Source organism: Etheostoma spectabile, chromosome 11 (assembly GCF_008692095.1).
Source record: "Etheostoma spectabile isolate EspeVRDwgs_2016 chromosome 11, UIUC_Espe_1.0, whole genome shotgun sequence".
Classification (NCBI taxonomy): Eukaryota; Metazoa; Chordata; class Actinopteri; order Perciformes; family Percidae; genus Etheostoma; species Etheostoma spectabile.
Genome location: NC_045743.1, coordinates 2,885,563 through 2,909,587, shown reverse-complemented (window position 1 = coordinate 2,909,587; position 24,025 = coordinate 2,885,563). Strand labels below are relative to the sequence as shown.

The following is a 24,025-nucleotide window of genomic DNA, read 5'->3' as shown; positions in this document are numbered from 1 at the left end:
TAACTTACACTATAGATGTAATTATTCTTCCATCTCAGTTCACTGTCAAGGGATAATATGCTGGGGAGGATTAGGCCGGCTACACGCTGGATGCGTCGAGCGAGTGTGTCAGCTGCATGGCGTGTCCGTTTAACTTCATTTTAGCAGTCTAGTGTAGAATATTCCCACTGTGAGTGCTTCAATGGTTGCTTCCCTATTGATCTCCTTGAAAATAGTGAAGAGGATGTCTCACAGATGAATAGCATGGGGAGGTCAGATAATTAGGTCAGCACTGTAATGTTAGATTCTGTTTCCCTAAGTGCTTAAGAGACTTGAACCACAAAAGGGAAATACTAAGGAGATGAATGGCTTCGATCTTTATCTCCGTTTCTCTGTTACACCATAAACATTCCAACGGAAGATATACACACACTTAATGGAATGGTAAATATATTAACTACCACCAACAAGTGGTGGTGGGGGGGGGTATTGAAGAAGTTACTGTTCTTCCTATTTATTCCGACTCCTTGAGGATGCGGAGCGCAACTGAAGTCATGAATGTTTCCTTTTTAATTTCCTTTCTAGGCTGGTATAACTAAACTGCATGTTATCATTAACATGGTTATACAAGTGTCAATTCGAGTTATTGTTGACATAAGCGGAGATTTGGATTGACAGTAGGTTTATAGCCCTGTGTTGGGCCATCAGGTCATGCTTCATCTCAAACTATAAACTACGTCCTTGTGCTTAATTTTCACTTCCCTTCAGTTCTCCATCTGGGTTTGCTGTATATTCTTGGGTTTTCTCCAGCCAAATTTCTGGCGGCCCAATCAGCAAACAGAGAGAGTGGCTGAGAACAATAATGTTGAGGCCATGCTCTGGAGTTGTAGCATTCGGTCCATTGTGGCAACGTTGCAGAACATCCAGTAGTTAGTTAGAAGTCCGAGCAAGAAGAATCTTTGCTGAGTTTTGTTGGTGGCATTGATGTTGTGGCCCTCAGCCCCACAGGCTTTGTAAAAAGTTAGATTTTTTCAGCTCACTCCGTTAGTGGTGAAGGAGTTGGCTAAGGCTAAAGCTAGATGCTAATGCTAAATATAAGCCTTCTCGGTCTCACTTCTTGTTGCACATGTGCATGAAAAACGTCACGACCGAAAGTCAGCAATTGGTTATGGCAGATCCAGAGTGGCTCTGGGCAGATCCAATAGTTTAAAATTTCAAAAAAGTACCCGCCTTCAAAAAAGTTAACACTTGTCAATGGAGAGTGGTAAGTGTCATTTAACCATTATGTTCTTGTCTTTTTTAGCAATGAATTGTAAATTGTATTATTGGATTTAAAGTTTGCTATAATCAATAATTATATTAGCAATGGATCAAATGACTTGAATGTACAACTGGACTCTACCAGTCCTCTCAGCTCTAAAGACTTTCTGCGTCTTTCAGCTAATTGTTTTAGTTTTACAGCCAAAACTTTATTGCTTTGGTTCATTCTCACTGCTCTCATTGGCATCTTTTTTAGTTGCAGCCGACAGCTGTTGTCAGCTAAAAAGAACTAAGATCCCACTGTACACTACTTGCTCAGCAATAAACAGCAGACAAAGTTAGCAACTAGTTAGTGGACATAGTGAAGCGTTTTAGCTGCCATATATTCACCTTGGGAGTTGGCACAGTGAATTTTATGACCTAAATTTGTCAAGTAGCCAGACACATTAATCCAAATAAATGTTGCTTTGTATCTGCTGGCTGTGTAAACAATCAACTGCTTGTCATTTAACTTTGCAATATAAACTACAATGGGGAGTGGCCAGACTCTCTGTACAAATGAAATGAGAGTCTGGTAGGACCAGGCTAGCTAGCGGTCGCCCTATTACACTATTACTTATTGCCTGAAATGGAAGTGTTGTTGCTCAACTCAGGTATCACCAAGCTACTTCGTCAGTTTTTTACTATAACTATATAGAACTATATATATATATATATATATATATATATATATATATACAACACAATATATAACTTTTAGAAGTTAAGGACTAAGCATATTTGTGAAATGTCTCCTTTTACTTTTTAAACTGTAAAGGGAAGCACATTTTCAAGAATTGCTGTCCTAACTTCTAAAAGTTGATTCCTGGAGCTTAGAGACATTACTACAGTTTACACTAAATGTGGTCATCCGTGGCAAACACATCTCTGATAAAGATTCTTGAATGAAGACATAAGTTAGAGAAAACAATGTTTGGATGCTGATTGTGCATCAAGCGGTGAATATTTAAAAGTATAAAGTATTGTGTATTTTTGCACAGGATGTTTTTTTATAATCCTTATTTCATTGAGATTTATAAAATCGTTCACATTGTTTGAACATTTCAAACATTGTCAATGGTCTTTATTTTTCAGCCTAATGCATATAAAGTTATTAACCCCGAGTGTAATGTAGGAGAAGGTGCATTGACCTCTCTTTTAGCTTGTACTGTCTGATCCTATATTAATTTTAGTTAATGATCACAGCGACAGGACAATGACAGGACTATTATCTGTAAAAGACGCCGAGCGGTCTTACTTTTAATTCTCTTTATATGCTGTAGATTGTCACAGTTTACACAATGCAACTTCAGTGTAAGAAATTAAACAATTATTTAAAATAAAGCAACATCAAATAGGAAGGTCTTCAGCCATGATTTAAAACAGAGTTGCGACGGCCCTGCAGTTTTCTGGGAGTTTGTTCCAGATATATGGAAGAGAGAAACTGAACGCTGCTCCTCCCGGTTTAGTTCCAACTGTCAGGACAGCAAGCAGACCTGTCCCAGGCATAGGCGCCGATACTGAAAATACTGAGCATCCACGTGTGCCAGACTGCCAGTAGGCTACATTCACTTCAAATTTAACATTGCAGTTTGTGCTAAGTGGAGCGTGTGAGCGCTGATCGCGGTTACCTGTCAGTTACACAGTTCATCTCCAATCCTATCTGTATTTGTAAGAAGTGGCGCTATCCTGAGTTAAAAGATAGCCTACTCTTTACATTTTTAATAGAAAGTTAATAGCTGTGTGTGTGTGTTTGTGTCGGCCGCTGTCCATTTCGTAAGGTTCTGAAATAAAAACATGTTTTGACTTTTTTTTTTTATACAAAAGGGCGTGCGCCTGTGAGCACCCACGGAGATAAACAAATGGGCGCCTTTGGTACCAGATGACCTGACAGGTCTGGGTGGGTCATAGTGTAGTAGCAGATCAGAAATGTATTGTGACTCTGAACCAGCAAGTCAGTGAGTGGTAAGGTGGTACATTTTATTTCTTGGAATGTCAAAGGCTTAAACAATACCTTTCGCACTTAGAGCAGCTTAAAAGCATTTTACAAGAGACACACCTTCACACTTCTGGAATCTCATGTATTTAAAGGCCATCGATGGGCCACTTCTTTTGTTGTGTACTGCACGTCTATTGCACTTATTTGCAAATTGACCATTTATTACTTGACACAATATTCAACTTCTGCACTACATAATTTTTTATGTGATTATAGTAATATCAGACCATGCGCCTACTACTATAGAAATCCATGGAAGTTCAGGGGTGCACTATTGTTGCACCCTTAACTGTTAACGAAATAAAAGAAGATATTAAATCCTTACAAAGTAACAAGTCACCCGGACCGGATACACTACACAATTTTACAAAGCTTTTTCTTCTGTTCTAGCTCCTTACTTGCATTGTATGCAGACAATCTTTTGCTTTATGTTTTATATTCTGTGTCCTCTCTCCCTGTAATTTTCGGCATTTTAGAGAATTTTGGGAAATGCTCTTCTAAATTTCTGGAAAAGTGAGTACCTCCCAATTAACCCCCCTGCTGAGCAGCTTCCTCAAAATCTCTTTCTGGCTAAAAGGACTACTAAAAGGTTAAAATAAGTATCTAAATGTCTGGGAATCCTTGTTATTCATTACGGTGTAATGAATTGCCTGCCGACTATAAGCACGTTTCTGGTCTGGTAAAACAGGTAAAACAGGTGATTGCATTCACCACACTCCTGGCTAGGAGGCTCATTCTTCTGAAATGGACTCATTTCTCCCCTGCCACACACAACGGATTGACTGTAATGTGTAAGTCACAAAAAGATCAGGTATTATTTAAGAGGCTCCCTTAAGCTTTCCTCAAAATCATGTCAAGATATGATATATTATTTATTCTACATCTTCTTTGTCTATTTTTTTGTCTCTTTTGTCCTGGCATGTGTGTGTACGCTCGCTTGCAAGTATAAGTGCAGGGTTTTGTTTGTTTTTTGTGGGTGGGCTATAGTGACCTGAAGACAGGTGTGTAGAAGGTCCAGTATGTGGGTTTGAAGCTTCTTTTGTTATCACGTATCTGTACAATACTTTATGTGATTGTCAGTAACTTGGAAGAAAGAGAAAAAAAAAAAAGATTGGGGGGGAAAGAAGTTTGAGTTGACTATGCTATGTTTACTGCTCAAAACTGCATGCAGGAGTTTTGCTACCTCTGGGAAAGTGATTTAGCAAATTACATGACTGAAACTACAGTACATAATTGTCAAGCAAAGTATAACGATTCTGTGTTTATCAGATCCTTTTATGGAGCTGGGGGGAAATGGAAGGAGTGCAGAAGAAAATAAGCAACCTATTTCTGTTAGCTAAGGTATGAGAGTTTGTCAAAAAAATATATATATATAAAAAAAAAGGGATTTCACTTTTACACCAATGGTCCTTGGTTATTGCCTGAGCAAGGCACTTAGAAACACCTTAGCCAGACCACTCGTTCCCTCCCCCCTTTCTCTCACTGTGCTACATACAGCGTTATAACACACTCCCACATTCACACTCCAAAACTGTCCTCGCACAGGGAGGTTGATAGTGGCTCAGGGACCATCGTTAAAGCCCAATGTAAACAGTTATGTAAACTATGTTAAAATGTCCATTACACAGGAGTTTGCCACAATTTTTATTTTCGGTTTATTTTTAGTTAACTAATACAGAGCATCTCTATTAAGTCATTCCCAGTCATTGAAGTTTTTGTAGAATAATGTTTAGTTTAAAACTACCTCCTTTGTGGATTAGCTTCGTGCACAGAATTTGAGTAAATATTGTAATTTCTGAACAAACAAGGGGTCAGAATAACAATAAAAATACCACTGTATACTGATGTAAACATATTGGCAAATGCGGAGACAATCTTCCCACTTTTCTTTAAGCAGCAGAGACATTAATCAGACTTCATATCACATCTGGTCATTCTTTGTCTTACTGTACTCTTATTTGTTAATACATTGGAGTGTTAAGCCGTTACATAAATATTCAACCTATAAACAAAAGAACTCTAAGAGATTATTCTACTGAGAGCATCACAATAAAATACAGAATATATTTAATCTTAATGTCTAGTCTTCTGTGTAAGCTTGTGTGTGTTGGGAGTGGGGGTATATTTCGTACTCTTTTAATGTCTGATGTTATTGTAATGTGTAATTTGTTTGTTCTAACTACCTGCCCTGGGACTACAGGTAGAAAGTGGCAATTTGCTAAAACCCTGAACATTACATTTCTCCTTGTCTTATATAAGGTTAATGCTTTTTGTGCATTGTCCCTGTTCAAATGAAACAACATAACATTACAGAGGCAGCAGTGATGTCTGGCCTTGGAACGGGTGAATCGTGACTATGTTGCTATAAGAGCAGTTCTGTCACAGTGACTACTTTATTAGCCATTATCAAAGAGCAATTCTTACATCACATGTTGGGTAAGGTGTTGATGCCTGACTGCAGATTCACGCTGAAGAGAAGGGTTTGGTGTCAATGTTATTCCACAACCACGCATCAATCTTCTTGCTTGGCCTTGAAATAGGTTCATATTTTATGCAGGTCAAATAATACGGAATAAACTCCAGAAGCATTGCATGCATAATTTAATAATATTCTCCTCTTTGGCATGCTGCTGCATTCAAATAATATAGGAAGAGTGGACAACACACATGCAAACACTCACTCTCTAACACACACACACACACACACACGACAAAGTGTGACCTTCAGGTTTGATCATCTGCAATGCAGTGATTAGTTGTATTGGTGTGGAAGCAAAGACTTTTTTCCACCTTAAAACGTTCTTCACATAGCTTGCGCTTCTTTTTATACGTCACAGGTTTTTCATGTCAATCACACTCACACTGTGAAGCAATGAAGTGATCTGATTTCAGCAAAAGAAATACTGAATGTCCCCGTGTTCAACCTGTTGGACCATTTTCAAAAGGGCAACAAGTGTAATAACTGTATAATTATGTCAAGACTCTTAGCTTGGCAAGCTCTATGGTGGGACTCACCGTGCTCTCCTTCAGCCTTTAGTGCCTTGCGTAAATGCCGCTCCAAAATCTTAGCAAAAGATGCTGCCTCCATATCTGGCTACAAAAGCCTGTACTCGATCAAGCTCTCTTAATTTAGAATAAACACATCATATGCACTGCTGTTCGGGTTTTTGCACCCCTCATGAAGTCCCACAGAGCTTGACACAATCGTTTAACCCAATCACAGGACCATGGCCACCGTCTAACACATACAGACACAAACATCACCTGTCACCTACTTGTGAAGACCCCGCCACCATCTCCCCGCCAGAACCTTCCAGCATGCAGATAACCATATCCCACAGATAGCACTGACACTTCCTCAGCTCACTGGAGGTAACCTAACAGAAATGTCAAGTGCTGTCATGTCATGGCTACATGGTGTTTGGTGAAATGGCAACTTGCATGGCATAATATGAGAGACACTAAGTCCCCAAACAAAAAGGTATCACAAAAATATTGTGCAGCTGGTGAGTTTAGCAACATGTTTGTACAGATGTGTTTCAGCCCCCACTATGTCCCCTGGTGCTGTATCTGTCTGGTCTCTGACAAGCTGTACCTGAGTACTGAGTGCTTCACCGTCTCTAGCCTAGTGTGTATAACTGAAAACAACTAGCCTTTCTGCGAAGAGTGCCGAGCACTCACCACCACAAACAGGTTACTTAGTCACTGTCCCTTGCAGCATTGCTCTGTGTCTGAATAAAAGAGCCAGTAGTAAATTTAACTTCCAGACAGGGATGTGTAAGAGCTGAAAACAAGTATGACAATAAAACTACCAAATGGTTATCATAAAAATGTTGACAAAGCTGTGTAAGAACAGAAAGGCAATAAAGTGTTGGGTTAGCCGGGTTTGATGAATGAGATGGAAGCTTTGGGGCTAATGCCCTTTTTCACAGCAAAACAGTTTGGAAGTGTTTTATGCTCCAAACAAGTTCACACACATTAATATATACAACACGAGGAGAGAGAGAGAGAGGCGAGAGGAGGGAGAGGAGAGAGAGAGAGAGAGATGACGAAGAGAAGAGGAGGAGACGAGAGAGAGGAGAGGAGAGACGAGAGATGAGAGGGGGAGTGAGAGAGAGAGAGAGAGGAGAGAGCGCAATACTGCCTGCTGCACTGCAGCAAAAATCTACACAGCCCACCGTAGCGCCACACAACCTCCAGCACTGCACAGAACAGTCTCCTGTACAAAGGGAGAGGAGTGAAAGACCGGCGGTATGACTGTGTGTGAGAGTAGACAGAGAGAGAGTGAGAGTGTGTGTGATGTGTGTATATATATAATATATATATATATATATATATATATATACAATATTAACACACATACACCATATACACGTATATATAAAACACACACATATATATGTGTATATATATATATATATATATATAATATATATATATAATATAATAACATATATATACACACACACACATACATATATATACATTACATATATATAAATAAATAAAAACAGACTGACAATGGAAAAGCAAAAAAAAAAAAAAAATTCTTTCGTTACACAGAAAAATAACAGCACCTTTACGTATTTGTTTGGCAAACGCAGGACCTTGCTGGATGGTTGTCACATTTCGAACCAGCAAAAGATGAGCCAGCTTTGACTTTTTGGCTGGGGGACCCTGCATTTGTTATGCCAGCACCCTCCAAATGACTGAAAGGGCTTTATTCTTTCATGCAGTGCATCCTTCTAAAGGTGGCCTAACAGTTCATAGCCTCAGCAGAAATCTCTGAAATCTGGACCAAATTATAGCCACAGAATAAGAAAAGAATCACAAAGTGAACTTCAAAAGACATTTAGCACAGAACAGACACTTCTTAATGAGTATATAAAACTAATACTGAAAGACTGAGTACCCTAATTTGGCCATTGAGACACACCTGGCAACCCGGTCAGCTCTGCCAACAATAAGAGAGGTAGAGAGAAAGTAACACAGCTACAATGCAGCCGACAAAAACAGATAATTATTATAAAGAACTCAACTCACTCCCAACCCAAAATGACAATATATACATTTGAATTGATCTCTTCTGTTTAATAGTTCTCACCATTACATTCAACAGGTAAATCATATGTCCAGACTTCTTTCTTAAATTACACTGTGGACCTTGCACACATGCCTTGGTAATGCTGTATTGGCATGACCATAATGAGGTAGCGAGAGCAATAGAGGTAGATAGAAAGATAGAGACGGTATCCTGCTCTGCCTATCCCGTCAGTAAGGAGCACAGTCAGATGATGGAAATCAGTAATGAATGAGCTACAGGCCAACAGTGAGTCATGAAATTATATCAGCAATCAATCATAATCAAATCATTAAAATGTACTTGCAGCACAGAAAAAAAAAAAAAAAAAAAAAACTCAGGCCCAGCTGACCTCACTCTGTGTTTTCCTCCACCAGTCCTCATTGCTATAAAAGCAGTACAAAAAGCAAGCCATCACTTTAGCAGTGGGCCTGATTTGTAGTAACACGCACTAGGGCTTAATAACACACAAGCATGTTCAGTCTGGTTTGTTTGATAAAAGGTTAAAGATGCCATATCCCTGTCATCAGAGCCACAGGGAACATGACCCAACCTTCTTCCTGTATATTGTAGCAACATGGTAATGTGACGGCATCATATTCCACTCCTAGATGACGGCCTGAAAACAGTATTGCTGATAACATGGACTCACACGGCACACTCCATCAGCCCCCGTTGCTAGGTATTTTCACCCTTTAATCAAGAAGAAAATTAACAGGTTCTATTATCATTAATAAAAAGCGCATTAAAATTACAATACTGGAAACTAAGACACAAATTCTTGTTGTACAATTGCCAGTTGGTTTCTGTAATCCATATTAGTTTTTCTGTTTCACTAGCTACAGAAAATGTTTGTTTTCCATTGGATTGATTTCAATCCATCTGTATTTGTATTTTTATCATTTCTTTTATTTGCATATCTATCAATCTATCAAGTATGAAGTTTGCCAACTGTCCCTATCCTGTCTACCTGTAGTGCATCATGTTCTTAGATCTGAATAGACTGTTTATAGCACCATCCTCAAAAGGAATCATTCAAAACTAGATTAAAATACCAAAACCAATATTAAAGCTGCAACCAGCGTTGGACGGGCCCTGGCACCTCCTTGCGCGTCGGGGTTACTGGCGGATGTTGCTCCTTGCGGCCGTGCATTTGAGCGGCACTCAGACACTGCAAATCCTCACCAATGAAAACGTAACTCTCTCTGCTGAGTTCAATGATACCTTACACAATAGTGTACATCAAACAGGTCATTAGTTATGAAAGGGGCATGGCTAAAGCATATGGGGCAGGTCAAACAATCACCAATCAAAAAGGAACTCTCTGCTGAGTTCAATGAGAACCTACCTCACGTCAGACTCCACCTCATTACCTTATTATTGGTTATAATATAGGGGGCGGCTCATTACCACATGTAGACCACACATTCTAAATTTCATGTAAAATAGGAAGATGTTTGTCATATAAGGCTGATTTCCTGTTTCCAGTGGTGGGGCGCTATGACCTTAAGTAAATTTTGGCCTATGCATTACCTCAGGCCTGGACCCTTGTCAATCGTGAGAAATTGACGAAAAGTTTTTCTTTTGATAACTTTTTATCTTTAAGGTGTTGAGATGGTACAGACAAAATTCCATCCAAGTCCATCGGAAGAAATCTCTAGGAGGAGTTTGTTAAAAGTATTGTACCTTGACTTATAGGCCTACTTCCTGTTGCTAATAGGGGGCATTATGGACTCGTAACCCTTGTGTTGTCTTCCCGTAAAAATTTAAAAATAAATTTTGTTGACGCTTTTTAGTAGATGTTTAACTTTCTCTTACGTGTGTCCTTTTTATCAACACTTTTGATGCTGTTTTTCAATGTTTGTCACTTTTGATGTTTTCAACTTATTAACTTTAGTTTTACCATTATTTTTGGAATTTATGGTCTAAACCTAATTTTTAGGAAATAATACCTGTATAATATATAATAACACATGTTTGAGTTAAAAAAAAGAAGCAGAAATTAGGAATTATTTAGACTAAAATCAAAGGAAAGTATGTTGATGGATATTCAGACTGGAATATGTCAACTTTTACTCAATGTTATTTCAAAAACACTTCCTTTTTTTTTCTTCAAATGCTATAAAATTGAACAAGACACCCCAAAATGACTCATCAAAATCACCCCAGAGAGTGTTGTGTGGAATCAATCATCTTATTTGGGGTAATTACAATTGGGTAGTTAAAAAGAACATTGATATAGGAAAATGGGTGAATTTGACCCGAGGACACAACCCTGAAAAGCTTTGAGACATTTGGACATTGTACACTCAAGTTACACCCACTTCCTGTTTTGATGGCAAAATGCATAAAACCAAGTTTTGTAAAATACGTAAATGTTTACCAGAATTGATGCGACCGTCAAGTTTGGAGAGTGGCGAGTATGTTAAACCACTCAAAAAGTCGATTAATTTGCCAGAAGAAGTAAGAATTCCTTCAATTATAATAGGGCCCTTCCCGCTGTTGGGAACACGCGTGAATTGGTGAGATTGCGACATTGGGAAATCCTGGAAGGACTGTATGACTCTAGAGTCGGTACTCGCTCCCTCGCTCTACCACCCACCCACCCACTCCACTATGGCAAAAGCTCTGCGTGGAGCCTCCGCAGAACCATAAAAACAGTCTTGAGTGGGCACTTTGGCAGCTAAAACGTGACATACACCTCAGACCCACAAAAATGTGCAAAGTAGCACTACTTTGGACTGTCTTTGTAACCTTCTTAAATTTGGGAATTGTTTTTTTTTTTTTTATTCAGAGTCCCACACATGGAAAGCACAACCAGCTAGAGACAAGTGGCAGACAGAGCTTGATACCAATTATAGGCCGGCTACCAGACACCGTTTTTGAGACACATTGTTGTCCGTGTTTGGTGGGAAGGTAAAGGCTGTTTTATACTTTTGTATAAAGTCTACGCCGTTGCTACGTACGTAGGTAGATGAAGACGCAAACCTACGCTGGACCCTACGCCGTAGCTTGACTTGCACCTCTTGAAAAATGTAACTACACGTAGGCAGTGACGCATGTTGCTTGGCCATGGCTTTGTAGAGTAAACAACATGAAATCGCCTTTGACACCTTTTCCCCGCTTCCAGCGTTAGCTACATGATTGCTGATATACTATATACACTGATATACTTTTCTTCCCTTTCCTGGAGCAAAAGCGGATAGCTGAAAGGAACATTGCAATTGTTGTGTGGAATAAGGTTAGCGGAAAAAAAAGGCGCTACTCTTTTCTGTGTATATTTTTTGCTAACAGGAAACTCAACAAAAAGCCATTTGCCAACACTAAATACCAAACAAACGCCAGGCACTATATAGTATTAAGTTGCTGTGCGCTGTAGCCTACATTCACTACTTCTAAACAGAGGCAGAATATAAAGCCATCTTGGAGATTAATCCTTCACAACGCTGCGCAATGCAATGAGAGAAAATCTCAGCGCTGAACCGGGCAGACAAAACCCTTCAGACTCACCCTGGGTCGGGTTAATTAAGTCTACTGTTAACAAGTAACATTATACAATGACAAAATACCCCTGCAAATCTAATCCCTTACTACATCTGTCAAACCAATAACCCTGTATGGAAATTAACATCTCTGCTGAAATGTTAAATTTGTTACAGATCAAACGACACAATACCGTCCGTCTCCGCGCGGACACACACACACACACACACAACACACACACACACACACACACACACACACCACACACACACACACACCACACACACACACACACACACACACACACACACACACACACACACACACACACACACACACACACACACACCACACACAACACACACACACACACACACACACACACACACACACACACACACACACACACACACACACACACACACACACACACACAACACACGTATTTGCGATATTTTGTGATTACATTCTGGCTCTGCAACGCTAGGTCAGGAAATTCGTTAAGTTAGCAGTAAGCTATACAGGGGAGTTGCAAATGAAGTGGTTTGGGGTCCTGGGGTGGTTTGGGGTCACTATAAGTAAATTTGGGGTACAATTTGGGTTTGATGAATTCTACAAGCAGCAATACCACATGCCAAGAAATAGGCCCGTTTCAAACAGGCACATTTTCAATGGACACTGCACTAGTTTACCTTAATTTAAGATTGGTTTGTAATATTTATTCACGTAATGAAGATTTATGGCAGCAGTAAAAAAAAAAAATGTAATCTACATCAACATCTATTCTCAAAAATAAATACCTCAGTAAACTGAAATTATACCTTTACCAAGGTCATCACTGTGATGAAGGCCTCTAAAAAGAAACATTAGCAAGATACTCTGGACATCACTCAAAGTAAATTGGTGAGTGCTACCTGAAGGATTTTCGGTATATGCATTACCCTTTAGGCTATTTCCAATGATGTGGTCATCTCTGCAGTAGTTCCATTGGAACTACAGTGTGGCTGTACCGGGAACTGTGCCAATGGCTTTGGTGAGCTACTGGTCATAGGAAACAAAGCAAAAATAGCATTAGACACACTATTATTTTAAATGGTTTGTTTTCAACACAAGCACAACATCAATGTGTGTGTGTAATACACATCTCTGTACGTTATAAAACAACATTACATTGGGTTGGATCCATATCCAGGACAACACTGTAGACTGTAGCATGGGTATTAGAATAGCAGCAAAGAACCACTAAAGACAAATGTGTGATAGTGTATAAAGAGGAAGGTATTAGGGGAAAGAAATTAGGGAGACAGAGATGGTTGGGTCAGGAAAAAGAAAGCAGGAGAGGGAATGCTGAAGGATGAAAAGCTGCGCATCTCATAGAGTCTAGAGGAGGCAGAGTTTAAAATCATACATCTGAAAACATGCACTAGTGTGATGTCAATCACAGGTTTCTCTGGGGTCATTTTAAAGTCTATTTTGTCAGTTGTTGGGAGCTTGTGTGGATTTTGACATCTGCATCACTGATGAGAGACTAGGCAATGACTGTGGGAAGCAGGGCAAATTGTTTATGGCTAACTGCAGTGAACAGCGGCAGAGACTGTCTAATAAAAAGGGAGAACTTCCACTCTCGGGAAACTTCCGGCTTCGGAACTGGTTGCAGTTCCACTCTTGTTCCATTTGAGGGCGCTCACAGGCAAGGGCAGAAGGAATGGAAGTTTATGGAGCTATACCCCTTAAAAGCATATAATTTGTCTGGTAATTTGAATGTTGCATTCAAAAGGGGAGGCAAAAAAAATACTCAAGGCATCGACAACACAGCTGACCTGTTAGGCTCTTCCTGTCAATACACGTGCTAGAAAGAGTTTTGGTTTGCTAATGTTTTAAAGACCATACCAAAATATTCACACACAGGCTTTGGATCAAGCAGGGTCTCTGGTTGTGGTCAGTCTTTCACTGACCAATCAGCTTTCATTAGCAGAATGCTAGCGTGTTATAGGCAAAAGCAGATAAGTTACTTTCAACCTGCGAAAACTACAAAAAAATCTGAGATTTCTCAATGACTATCAGGCGAATAAGACAAATTTAGCCACTTAGCTCCATAGACTCCCATTAATTTTGTAGGGGTGGGAAATCTTTTGGCACCTCAAGATTCGATTCAGAGGCCAACAATTCGATTAAATTTCAATTCAAACTATTTTTTTATGTACATGTATGAAGCTGAAAATCAATTTTGTGTTTTGTCTAATTATTTTATGCATGTCTTATTAGATCATGTGTAAATATAAAAAAAAATATTTTTCTGCAAAATGTTGTCCATTATCCCATCCTCTTTCAGTCACTGACAGTAACTTATAAATAAATAAAAAAACACATTTGAAAAGAACAAAAACAAAAACCTCGGTACAATTGGGCTTAATAGGAGTCTCCTCTGACACCGTCTTCTTGCATCAAAAAAAACGTAGTCTCAGTAGTCAACAGTAGTCTCTGATACAACACTGACCTTCAATTACTTTTGTTGATGCTCTGTTAAAAGTTTCCAAAGAACCTATTATGTCTTTACCAGCAGAAGCCAATGGATATGAAAACTTCCATGTGTAGCAGCGCATGTACTTACATCATCGTAGCTTGGTTTTGTCCATTTCCATAAAACTCGCCAACGCTAAAAATTAATCTTTTCAACTTGTTAGCTGCAATCTCTGCTATCTAAAGGCTTTTCCACAGTTTGATCCCATCTGTCCTGCTGTTTACAGACATGACCTAGCCAAGACTCCTTGAGTTGTCCATGGACTCAACTCTTATGTTGCTCTGTGATGTTTATCGCAAAATGGTCAAAGGCTTAAGGGAATTGCTATACATTAAGGCCACTAAAAACAAACTAAAATATTGAACTAATAATGTTTATTATTACCACTCTTATCTAGATGTATGGAGTGAACCACCCAACAAGGCTCTGTTCTAAGGCTGGAGTTTTTCATTATTAGCATTTTACAAATGCCAGTGGGCTTTTGAATGAGGTTTTCTTATTTCTGAAAAACTTTAGCTTAGTGATCGACCGGCTATATTGGGCCGATATTCGCGTTTTTACATGTATCGGCCAATGGGCAGCTGCTTTGTTTGCCGATTCTCCCAGCATTATTTACAGACAGGCGTCCACACAGGCAGCTCTGTGTTGCTAGAGACGCCGTACAGTTCACGTGCAGACCATGCACTGCCCCTCCCCTGACAGAGTGCAGGAAGCCTGCTTACAACTGTAATATTTAAACTTTCAAAGCATCTTTTACCTGTTTGACTTAGCTGAAGTATTGCCATACACATTAAAATGTAAATGTAAATGTGCTGTATTTATATAGCGCTTTTCCAGTCTTAACAACTGCTCAAAGCGCTTTTACATCTACAGGATACATTCACCATTCACACACATTCATACACTGTGGCCGGGGCTGCCGTACAAGGTGCCACCTGCTCATCAGATAAACATTCACACACATTCACACACCGATGCGCAGCACCGGAAAAGTGGAAACACGTTGCTCTATATGTGCTTGCAACTACAGCTAAGCAAGTTAGTGGGTCCAAATGGAAAATGCAAATGCCTTTTCCATAAATCTGCTTGGCATTGTATTTAGGGAGCTGCAAATAGCTTAGTTGTAGGCTATCCGTATGCATGCGGTAGCTGTTACAAACACTGGTCATAGGATAAAGTAATGTTGACGTTTTGTGGGAGTTTTATTCAGCGACCACTTGGCTGAGGTTTGGATGCATGTGGTGTGTGTCTCAAACGTACTTTTGTTTTGAGCCGCTTACTGATGTGTATCATTATCAATCCAGTTCAATGGTGGTTGAGTTTTTCAGTCAGCATCAGCAACCAAACAGAAGTGTGTGTGTGTGTGTGTGTGTGTGTGGTGTGTGTGTGCGCGCACACACCTCACTCAGTGGTACACACTCATCACAGAGATATGAGAATGCTGCGCCAACTGAAGGAGAGCTTTTAAAACTTTGAGAGATATGTTTTATACGTGGTTGAATATTAATACCTTTTATCGTTGATGGAGTTTAGAACAGAAACTTGTTGCTTAATGTACATCTGACATGTTATTTTCCTCTGCTGATTTATGACCGACAAGTCTGTCAGCTTCTTTTACGTTTAGACCTACTACTGTATGGAAAAATTGAAACCATGGCAGTCTTAAATTACAAATCAAGTATTTTATTTCAATGGCTACTTATAGGTTGGAAATAGTTGGTTACTTTTAAAATTAAGTATACTAAAATCAGCACTCTGCTGCTTGCTTATTGCAACTGTGTGCAATAGTGTAATTATTTTATTTTCAGTATTTTCAGCACTTGATTCTTTTTTTAACTTGCCTACCTCACCTGTTTCTACCATTTGTTAAATATTGATTGTTAAAGTTCAATAAATGATTATTTTTCAAATTGATAACATTTGTTGTCATTGTGTAATTTTTATGATGTAAATTGAGGGAGCAAAAGCAGTATCGGCTAAAGAAAATCTTCAGTCTGTCTCGTTTATCGGCTAAGGCTGATGGAAAGAATAAAATAAAAAAAAATCCCTACTTCAGCTCTCAATGACTATTCAGGACACTGATCTGCTAATGTCACAATGTTAGATCAAAACAAGGATTTCCAAAATTTTAGCCTTTCCATGTTGTGGCGTCAACACACGGCGAACTGGTTGCAGAGGCATCAAGTCACTCTTGATCATCTAGATTTCAAACAAACCACCAGCAGTTGATAATGTTGGTTATTGCACTGAATTGACACAAATCATTTCATACCCTGAACTTTGAGACAAAAGCCTACACAGCACACCCATTAAAATGTTCTCATCCACTTCCACAGTGTACATCAATTGCACAAAGAGGCATATCTGACACCTCAGCATGCATCTTTGGTAATGATGAACTTAAAAAAAAAGGCTCATCTATGTCCGCTCTACTGTACAACTCTTCAAACTTCTGGCTCCGTAAATCAATAATCTCATCGTCTAACAGAATTATACTCTCTTGCTCCACATCTCTTAATTTCAAAACATTTCATTTTATTGTGAATCAGAGCGCAGCAGGAGGTCAGCAGCTCCAGGAAAATCACAGCAGCTCTAAAGGAGCTATCATGTGTTGAAGCCACTGGGGTCCTAGAAGTTGTGAGCATTAAGATGTGTCATTTGTAAGGGAGAACATGCTTAGAGTTGTGTTACAAACCTGCTCATCACACAATGCCTCACAGCTCCTAACATTAGGGGCAGACGATGAACCAAATTACAAGATGATTTATGGTGCCTCTATGAGACACAGAGCTGAAAACCAAGTGAGGAAAAAAGCAAAGGATATACTCTCTTGCTGAGATGTACCTCAATTTCTCAGGGTTTCTGGAAAAAAAAAAAAAACTTTCAAACTCATGCTTGCACTCGGTAAAGCCACTTATAAACTACTGAGGTCAGTGAAATCAGGGAGTCCATGAAATGAATGTTTACAAGAAGAGATTCAAATTGCACCAGTTTTCTTATAAGGATCATCAACCATTGTAGACTTGACTTGTTGCCAGAAACATGGATATAAGATGGTTGTTTTGAAGCTAGTTAGCAAGTCAACATTTTTATTGAGCTGCCATTGGCTTAATTAGCTAGATAGTCACAGCAGATCTGCCACTTACAGTTGTCCAGCAAACATCTAGGAAGCTTGCAAGAGATAAGAATCCTGCTTTTCAGGGGAGCATCTCTAAAATGTCAGCGTTAGCCCAAAGAAACACAGCCAGTTCAGAGATGTGGGATGCTAACGCATATAGCTTAGAAAGAACATTGAACTTGGCTCAACTTTTGCCACAATACAAAGCAAAGTCATTCAGGACAAAAGGGCTGTAGCCAATAAAATAGACAACTAATGTGAATGCCATATTTTAATTTTCTGTTTAGCTCATGATCATAACGACAAAAGATTAAATAATTTCTGCTGATAACTTACAAGTCTTACAATCCTGTATGGAAATATCACAAACCACAACACAGCGTTTTGGCGTCTTGTAGCCCTTACATGTTTTGGATCATTTCCCAAACAAGACTTCCTGGATTGTATTTAATCTTGAATGCCAGCTCATTTAGAACTGACCTAAACTTGAGTTCAAAGTTGTTTCACTGTCATTTCTACCGTCTTGAGATTAGAAATTGATCTCAGTGAATTATGGCTATGTTTGCTACTGTATGTAACATATCACTCAAAATGATTGAGTACGAGAAAGTTCATAAAACTGTCAATTGAGACACAATTTATCTTATTCCTTTAAATCTGACAAAACTGTCGGCACCCTTCCAGAAATGGTCAATTGGATGCTGCCATCAGAAACTGTGAAAGGGAAGAAGTGTCAAATGGTTTTGAGCATTTCTAACCGGAGGTTTCTCACTGTGACTGCTCAAATGATGTTTTTATATTGCATCATGTAGACAATCTTCTAATGACTACACATTAAACACTTCTCTTAAAAGGCAGTCTAATTTTGCTAAATCAGCATCCTTCACAGTAATCTCATTCAGTCAAATATGATGTCCCTCACAGCAACCACAGGTAGCCACCTGTATCTATGATTGAAATCACGAAGATATCAACTTATCTCACTCAAATTCTACTTGCTGTTTATTCTGAGGATTTTTGTTTGGCCTTTAACAAGATTGCAACAAATATGTCAGGTATGCACTTCATAACATCAGAGACAACGGAGTGTTGCAACATTTGGAGGAAAGCATAAATGTCACATTTTTACCTTCAAATGTTTTAACACATTCTTTGGTAGAAACAAAAGATGTATTATGTGGTCTAACAAACAAAGACAGAAAGATGTAGGCCTACAACTATATTATCTCTGTCTTCAATCTACTAAGTGCAAGTAAAAATAAAAGGTAGCCTATTTGCTTCTTTAGCTAAAAAACACAAATCCATCCCCGGTGCTGTGCCATCATCTGGAAAGACTAACAATTCCACCATGTTATTATCTGATTTACTAGCCAATATTGATCCCATGAGCTGACTGAAAATAATACACAGTCATGTTGGCTTTGAAGACCAAACATTTCAGGTCAAAAACAAGCTCAGTTCATAAAATGGCTCACACAAACTAGACGCGAGTCATTTTTACCAGAGCTCAGACCAAAGGCTTTTTAATCCTGCATTCGGAGAGTTTTTGGACAATCAACAACACTGAAATATTACACTTTGCTTTGCATTATAAACCTAAAAGTTATTGAATATTAACAAAGTTAAATGGCAAGCAGTTGATCGTTCACACGGCCAGAAGATATGGAGCAACCTTTATTCGGATTAATGTGTCTGGCAAATTAACAAATTTAGGTCAAAAATTCCCATAGCATTTAGGTTTTGTTTGGACAATACCAACTCCCAGGTTGAACACATTACTGCTAAAACGCTTCACTTTGTCCACTAGCTAGTTGCTATCTTTGTCTGCAGTTTATTGCTGAGCAAGTAGTGCACAGTGGGATCTTAGTTCTTTTTTGCTGACAACAGCTGTCTGCTTCAACTAAAAAGGATGCCAATGACTATGAACCAAAAGTAATAAAGTTGTGGGCTGTAAAACTGAAACAATTAGCCGAAAGATGCAGAAAATGGACTGGTAGAGTCCAGTAATGATTATTTGAAGGTTGTCACTACATGCAACAGTTTCACATTCAAAGCATTTGAGCCAAACTTTAAACCCAATAATACAATTTACAATTCAATGCTGAAAAAGACAAGAACATTTTGGTGTAATGACACTTACCACGCTCTATTGACAAGTGTTAACTTCCTTGAGATGGGTACTTTGTTGAAGTTTATAACCGTTGGATCTGCCCAGAGCCACTCTGGAGCTGCCATAACCAATCGCTAACATTTGGTTGTGACGTCGGCTTAGCATTGCTAGCGTTCACCTTAATCAACTCCTTCACTACTAACGGAGCAAGCTGGAAAAATCTAACTTTTCCCAAACTCCGGCTACATTGGGGTGGAGCGGGTCAATAAACCACCTAGAGGGGGAGATCATGATAAAAGGCTTCTCCAATTTTCCCATTCATTTTTGTTTTATATAATGTTTCCCCACCGTCTTAATGAAGAATTTGAGATCAAACCATTCTTATAGTAAATTTAAAAAAAGAAAAAACTGTAAGAAATGCTCTGCGTTCACTCTATTGCAGCAGGTTTTATGAAGGTGTAGGGTAATGTTCTTTTGTTTGTGGTAGGATTGTATATATAGAACCGTTGCTTCCACAGATTGTTTTTCTTTGCATTTTCTTTTTTGTGGATAGCAACGCTATTAACTCCTTTGGGGATATTGGATTTTAACAGCCCTCCTTTGAGATGTATAAGTCTGTTAAATACCTGTATGGAAGTGTTCTCTTAATTGAGTCATGAGTGGGGCTATTAGGCTTTTTAGATCTTTACATTAACGGTCAAAGCAACTCGCAATTGCTATTTACTGTATGTCAGAGGTCTCACACCTCTGGAGCAACTAGGGGTTAAGTTAAGTGTCTTGCTCGCCTAATCAAAACTAATTAAGTCACATGTTGGGTCAGCTGATTGTAATGCCTTTCTCCACCGCCATTACGGACCTACAACTCAAACTAGCGCACAACCGCAACGTCATCGTTCTTAGCCATTCCCTCGGTTCACTGATTGGACCGGTAGAGATTTGACCGGAGAAAACCCGCGAATATAATGCAAACCCAGACGTAGTACTGAAGAAAAGTAAAATTGTGCGGAAGTACATAGGAGGGCGGAGCCAGGCGACTACTCACTGATGTTTATTTTCAAAAGGGTAAGATGTACAATGAAAGACGTCAATATAGACGGCATCAATGCATTTTCATTTTTGCATGTAAACCTTCACTGAGTCTAACAAATTACAAATGTTAAACAAAGTATCAGACAAATAAAATATGTTATCCGTCCTCAAACTTATGAGAGAATAGATCCATTTCACAATGTCTCGTCTCCCCTTCAAAAGCAGTTATATGCACAGGCCTATTACCAGAAATCCTACTGCCATTTAACCATTTACAAACTCACTGCAATGTTATTTTATGAAACCTAACAACAATCTGCGGTAGTTGGAGGAGGATATTTATAGCTAACCCTGCTGTTATTCCAATTGTAAGAGTTATTGTTCAATTCTTCTCACCTATCATGACACTTCGCCGTAATGGTGCAAACTGCAAAAACTGTTAAGTTGGTTTAACTTTTGCCGTAATGCAAAGTAATGTCATTTATTGGGGTCTACCCCATGATCATCACAACAAAAGATAAAAGTAATTGCCGCTGTTATTACTTTCTAGAGTCAGAGTTAAAATCCCTTATGGTAATTCAAACCGTTGTGCAGTGTTTAACCCTTCAAATGTTTTAATCTTACCCACCCCCTGTAATTACACTGTTGTTTCTTTGTTACCACAAATTAAACTAGTATGAGTATGTAATACAAATGAAATGTAACAATAATCAAAGCGTATTTTGGCTACGGAAAAACCCTTAAAAAAGGCAGGACTTTGCAAAAAGCAGAATTTGACATATATTGCTCTGAGGTAATCAGGCTATGTGGAAAAAAAAAAGACACCAGCAACATAATCTGAGTTATTAAAATGCATATGTAATTTCGGATTACACTATGGAAGTCTCTGGTCAACAAAGAACAGTGTACAGAAAAAAAACAGAGCAATGCAGGAACTTGATATGACAGCTAACAGCGTTTAGACACATGAATATGCATCTTAAGGAGTCTTTCAATATTCTGGTGCAGTCATTGTTCTTTAAGTTATAACCGGCCTAGTCATGAACCTGTCAACTACAGTTTATAGTTTATGCAATGTTTTTTTTTTATTTTATGAGACAAAACATTTACATCCATAGCGCTTATCTCTGAATGGATAATGTGCCACAAATCAAAAATTTTAGTTGTAGTTGAGTTTTTAGCACCAGTAAAAGAATATAGTCTCCCAACATCAGCATGGGTGGTTGGCTATGTCGAGACTCATTAATTATCTTGGGTCACTGCTTAATGAGAGTGAGTTAAAGCTAGAGCTTAGGGCTAAAGCTCCAGTATACCCATGAAACAAACAAGAGCAATAGTGTTACAGTGCTGAAGCTTCAGTTCCATCTCCTGGCTCTGTCACACACAATAAAGTTGAGTTTCACTTGATATGCTATGAACCATCATTACGTGGACGTCCGGTTGTTTTGTGACCTGTACTGTCACACTGCTTTCAATGAGCCCCTGCTGTGCTACTCTGAGGAAGCCACCTACTGACTTAACACATTTGCTCCAAATTTGCCCTTTCGGCAACCTGGCTAGGTCTTCTATATAGAAGACAACGCTGTGCAAAACTTTAAAGCCCAAGAAATGTCAATGAGCACCCATCAACTGTCTTTATTACATGTGGCAGTCCACGACATTACTTTTTCCTCTAACGTTAACCACCAAATGCCCTTATTAGTCCCCTGTCATTTATTGTAGCTATATGACCAACTCAATGACATTCCTAAAGTTTTAAGAGGACATCTATGTGGTCATTTGCACAATCATCAACGCTACATGCTGCAGGGTGAAACTTATTGCATCTCCATCCCTTCCACTCAGCTAGTTCATCCCTTAATTGACTTAATGAAGTATGTTCATTCTGAGACTTGTACCAATGCACATGGACTATGGACATTAAGGGTTGGCCGGCAATGCTAGTTGTACCAGACCACCAACCCTATGGACAATCTACCATGTATAAAATAATAATGTTGCTGTAATACAGTGACTACTATTAACTATAAAAGCCTAGTGACTAAAAGGCTGGATGTGCAGTCTTTACATTATGGTAAATTGTTATATGCACCGCATTCATGGTGTTATTTCCATGCATGTCCATCAAAACAGCTGAGACAAATGCATTCCCACTTACTTTAAAAACAATAGTGATTTTGTATTCTTTCCCCATTTCTGTACATTGAGTAAGAAAACAGTGTCAAATGAATTTCGCAATGTGAGGGAAATTAAATAAGATGCAAACAAACCTTAAAAGATAATGGGCACTCAACTCTAAACAGAAATATCCAAAAAGTGAAATTGTCTACCATGACGTTGAGAAGATATTGAATGCTCACAATCTAAAAGCATGTTGTTGTTGTTTTTTTTAAATCACCTAATTGTTAAGCCACAAGTATTTGACATAATTAACATTATACTGTAGCTTTACTTTCCAATGTGCAAATCTACAACAATGGTAGCTCTGATCCAGCTCCGACTTCAGCACTTCACTCTGTTTAGAAGAAAATATGTACTCATGTACCATGTAATCATAAGCACCTATAGACAAACTTTCCACACGTATGACCCCATACAGCAACAGATACACGGATAGAAATTACCAAAAGATCACGTCCCGAGGTTAAAAATAACCCTCAATAGGCAAAAAGCAGGTGCCATTGGATGGACCAGGAGACGCTCAAATAATCCAAACAACTTTTAACCTCTTCAGATGCACGGTTATACAGTAACTCAGCCTAAGTTTTAGTTTGTGGAAAGAGATACAGATAATGTGACTTATAAGACACATGTTTATATATTGACAAAGACTGACAGACTTATTGATACAGTCCAGTTGGCTTAGTCTCTTTGTTCTCTCTGTTAGGCTATGTTGTGTTACTAAAAATACAGCCAAAGAGCTGGAGCACTATATCTAGGCCTTTGCAGCTTGGGCCTAGTGAGAACTATACTGGAAACAACTGCCTCTGCTGACAGAGGACCACACATAGGATTGTCTTTCCTGCTATGACAAAAGGTACTAATAGAAAATACTCTAAGTTCGTTTGAGGAGCCTCTGCAACAACAAATCTGTTGTGTGATTTGTTTGATAGCGTACATTTAATCAGGTAGCAGTATTAGTCATAAGAAAACAGACAGCATCCCACCGACAGTCTGCATCTTGGCCCTTCATTCCCCAATAAACTACTGGCTCTACCTGCTGCTTCAGCACAAACCCTGACAATTATGGCCACACCATCAGTTTATGATAATTCAATAGTGAGCTTCCAGGAAAACATGGGCTACCTTCACTTTGTAAGGGACATGGCTTCAAATCTCAGACACCTGACAGTGAGTCTCTACATTGACCAATTGGCTGCATGGTGTTGAGCATCAATTAGGGAAGT

The 24,025-nt window shown here is 38.9% G+C and overlaps 1 protein-coding gene across 3 annotated transcripts in view; it reads right to left on the bottom strand.

Annotated features, from left to right (window-relative positions):
* fgf14 (fibroblast growth factor 14) overlaps positions 1–24,025 on the bottom strand; it is a 114,299-nt gene that overhangs the window by 87,337 nt on the left and 2,937 nt on the right. Inside the window, exon 1 of one of the 3 annotated variants that reach the window (XM_032528875.1) lies at positions 6,293–6,456. The exons of the other annotated variants lie outside the window; for them this stretch is intronic. Coding sequence (XP_032384766.1) covers positions 6,293–6,365 — 73 coding nt within the window. The 5' untranslated portion in view covers positions 6,366–6,456. Of the gene's footprint in view, positions 1–6,292; positions 6,457–24,025 lie in introns of those variants that run through there. 3 annotated transcript variants of the gene reach the window in all.